This window comes from Brassica napus, chromosome C9, assembly GCF_020379485.1.
Source record: "Brassica napus cultivar Da-Ae chromosome C9, Da-Ae, whole genome shotgun sequence".
NCBI lineage: Eukaryota > Viridiplantae > Streptophyta > Magnoliopsida > Brassicales > Brassicaceae > Brassica > Brassica napus.
In genome coordinates this window covers 11400586-11403214 of record NC_063452.1, presented here as the reverse complement: position 1 = coordinate 11403214, position 2629 = coordinate 11400586, and the positions used below count along the sequence as shown (strand labels likewise).

At 39.8% G+C, this 2629-nt stretch overlaps 1 protein-coding gene across 1 annotated transcript; it reads right to left on the bottom strand.

Annotated features, from left to right (window-relative positions):
* Positions 1-706: 706 nt before the first annotated feature.
* LOC106391787 (protein ROH1-like) lies at positions 707-2413 on the bottom strand. The gene has a single exon (XM_013832493.3). The coding sequence runs from the start codon at positions 2181-2183 to the stop codon at positions 945-947; it is 1239 nt and encodes a 412-aa protein (XP_013687947.2). The 5' UTR covers positions 2184-2413; the 3' UTR covers positions 707-944.
* Positions 2414-2629: the final 216 nt, after the last annotated feature.

The following is a 2629-nucleotide window of genomic DNA, read 5'->3' as shown; positions in this document are numbered from 1 at the left end:
TATAACAGTCACATATATAATTTTTTTTTAAACTAAAGTTAAAAGCCAGTTTATAGTTTAAAAGGTTCATCTTAAAATGAAGAAATGAATCATATTTTCAAATTTGAAGTAAGACTATTTATTATTTCAAAATTTTGAAAAAACTACATAATTTATAGCTTTTTGCAAGAAAATGGTACATATATCTGAAAAATAAAGATCATGGTAAAATACTTATCAAAACTTGAAAAAGTAAAAATATAATTTTAACGTTAAAAGTTTACTGAAACAGTTCAGTGGAGAAATTCTAAAATTTACCACAAATTTGGTAGCATTTTTCGGATTTATTTTTAAGTGATACAATTTTCATAAATACTTTGAGTTTGTGACAAAAAAAAAACTAAACTAACCATTATAAATCATTTATAAATGTTTAAGAATTATTTATAGAAATTTATAAACTTAACCTCTTCCCTTAAATACTAAACCATAAACAATAATCATTATATCCTAAATCCAAATATTATTATATTTTTGATTGAATATTTTTGGAAAATAGTATCCAATTTAAAGTAAGCAATTTCTCAACAGTAGTTTAGATAAACACAATACATCAAAGTTTTTCATTTCGACGTGTAAAGCTTTGAAGCTTCGACGACATTTTCTGGATATTATAAAAGATAACAGTTTCAATATATTTTTCTCTTCATCTATTTAAATGTCCACAAATCGAATTGGTTTTGTATATTATGCATTAACCATTTAACAAGATTAAGCAAAATTATATATGAAAATATATAGAAGAAGATGTAGACACAATGATATGGGCCGTTCCAGAAGAGTTCTGAAACCCAAACATGGACAAAAAAAAAACGATAACACAGAGCTAATAAGAAAATAAATATCTTATAACCCCAAACGAATTACAAAACTTTGAAATGTCACCCCCAAACATTTTAAAATATTTATACAACTGGCGCTGAAAGTTTCCCGGCTTGCTCCAGCACCTCTAGAATCTCCGCACGACTCCTCACGATCCTATGGAAGACCTCTCTGATCTGTTGCTGCAACGGCACAAGCTCCTCCTCCATTCTCCGGCATATCTCCGCCATCTCCGCCACTTGAGCTGCCGCAGACTCAGCAGCTTCTTTCTCCGCCGGATAATGAAATCCATCGGCGAATTCAATCAGCGAGTGACCAAGCTTCTCCATCCTCGTCATCTCCTCCATCAATCCCGCAGATCCTTTCTTCTCCTTCTTCTTCCACTCATCTCCGATCTTCTCGTGGATTCCGACCAAACTCTGAGCCCAATTCAAATGCTTCGGCACCGGCAAATGATTCGCTAATCCAGCTCTCTCCTGACACGGAACCGCCGCCGTTAAAACCCACATCACGAACACCGTTACAGTGCTCATTATAAACATCGGCAGAGGCAACCCCGCCGCTTCGTTGCCACGTGGCGGTGTCAGGTTCGCCGTCATTGCGTGGATCTGCTTCGCCGCCGACCAGTTTCTCCCGACGGCCCACGACGACGATTTGAGCTGACCAATCGTCGCTCCTCCTTTACTCGCCGCAGACGATCCACCGCCGCGACGACCGAACGACCACGATCTCTCTACCGTCTTATTCCCTCCGCCGCCGCTGCTTACATTCTCTTTGTCCTCGATGCTCAACGCGATGAGTAGATTCGCCAGCGCGCGTTTCGCTCGCCTCACGTTACCGTCTCCTAACGGACGTTGCTCCAAGGCTGCCACGGCGATCTCAGCTAGGCGCTGGTAATGTCTAACGGAATCGATTCCGTTAACGACGGCGGTACAGATGTCAAGCGCTTTGATCGACCGGTCTAACATTTCGGGAACTAACCGGTCGAACGGCGGTTTAGAAATCTGGGTCGGGTCACGGCCCATTAAGAGAATCGCTTTGAATTCGGCTTCGCAGCAGAGGAAAACATCCATAAGCTTACGAAGCCAAGTCACGGACATAATCTGCTCCGTCGCGGCTACGGAAGCAACAGCGTCCGTTTCATCGGAGGGTGGCTGTGGTGGTGGTGGAGGAGTGAGAAGCTCGGTGAAACGATCGGCGATGTGTTTTTGGAAAAGCTCGAGATCTTCTTGCTCTTGTTCGGTGTTGACGTCGGTGAATTGGTTGCGACGAATACTAATCCGGCCGAGGAAGGATCCTTGATTGTCCTGCGCAGGTCTCATGATTATTGAGTCAATAAGAAGATTGGGAAGGTTTTAGAAATGGTCGATTTATATACGGAGAGTTAAAGAAATTTGTGGTCCCAGAGGTTAGGCAAAAAAGAAAAGTAAAGGAAATTTGTGGTGTGCATGTCTTGTCGGAAAGCTTGAGACCCGTTCTTCGTGCGCAGTTACCTCTTTTTGTGTGTTCCATTTTGCCCTTTGTAGTTGTTTTTGGCATCTTTATAGTATTTGATTGAGAATATGTAACTTATCGTGGTACGTAGTGATTGGGAAATATTCAAATTGCATGCTGTTTATATTTGTTTTCGTAACTTACATGCTGTTTATATTTTACTAATTAAACTGAATGCTCCTTTATTTAAAAAACCAGGGGTGTCTTCTTAGATATGATTTTCTAATGATGTGATTATGTATTCAGTATTTATTTGTGAATAATATTATTTAGT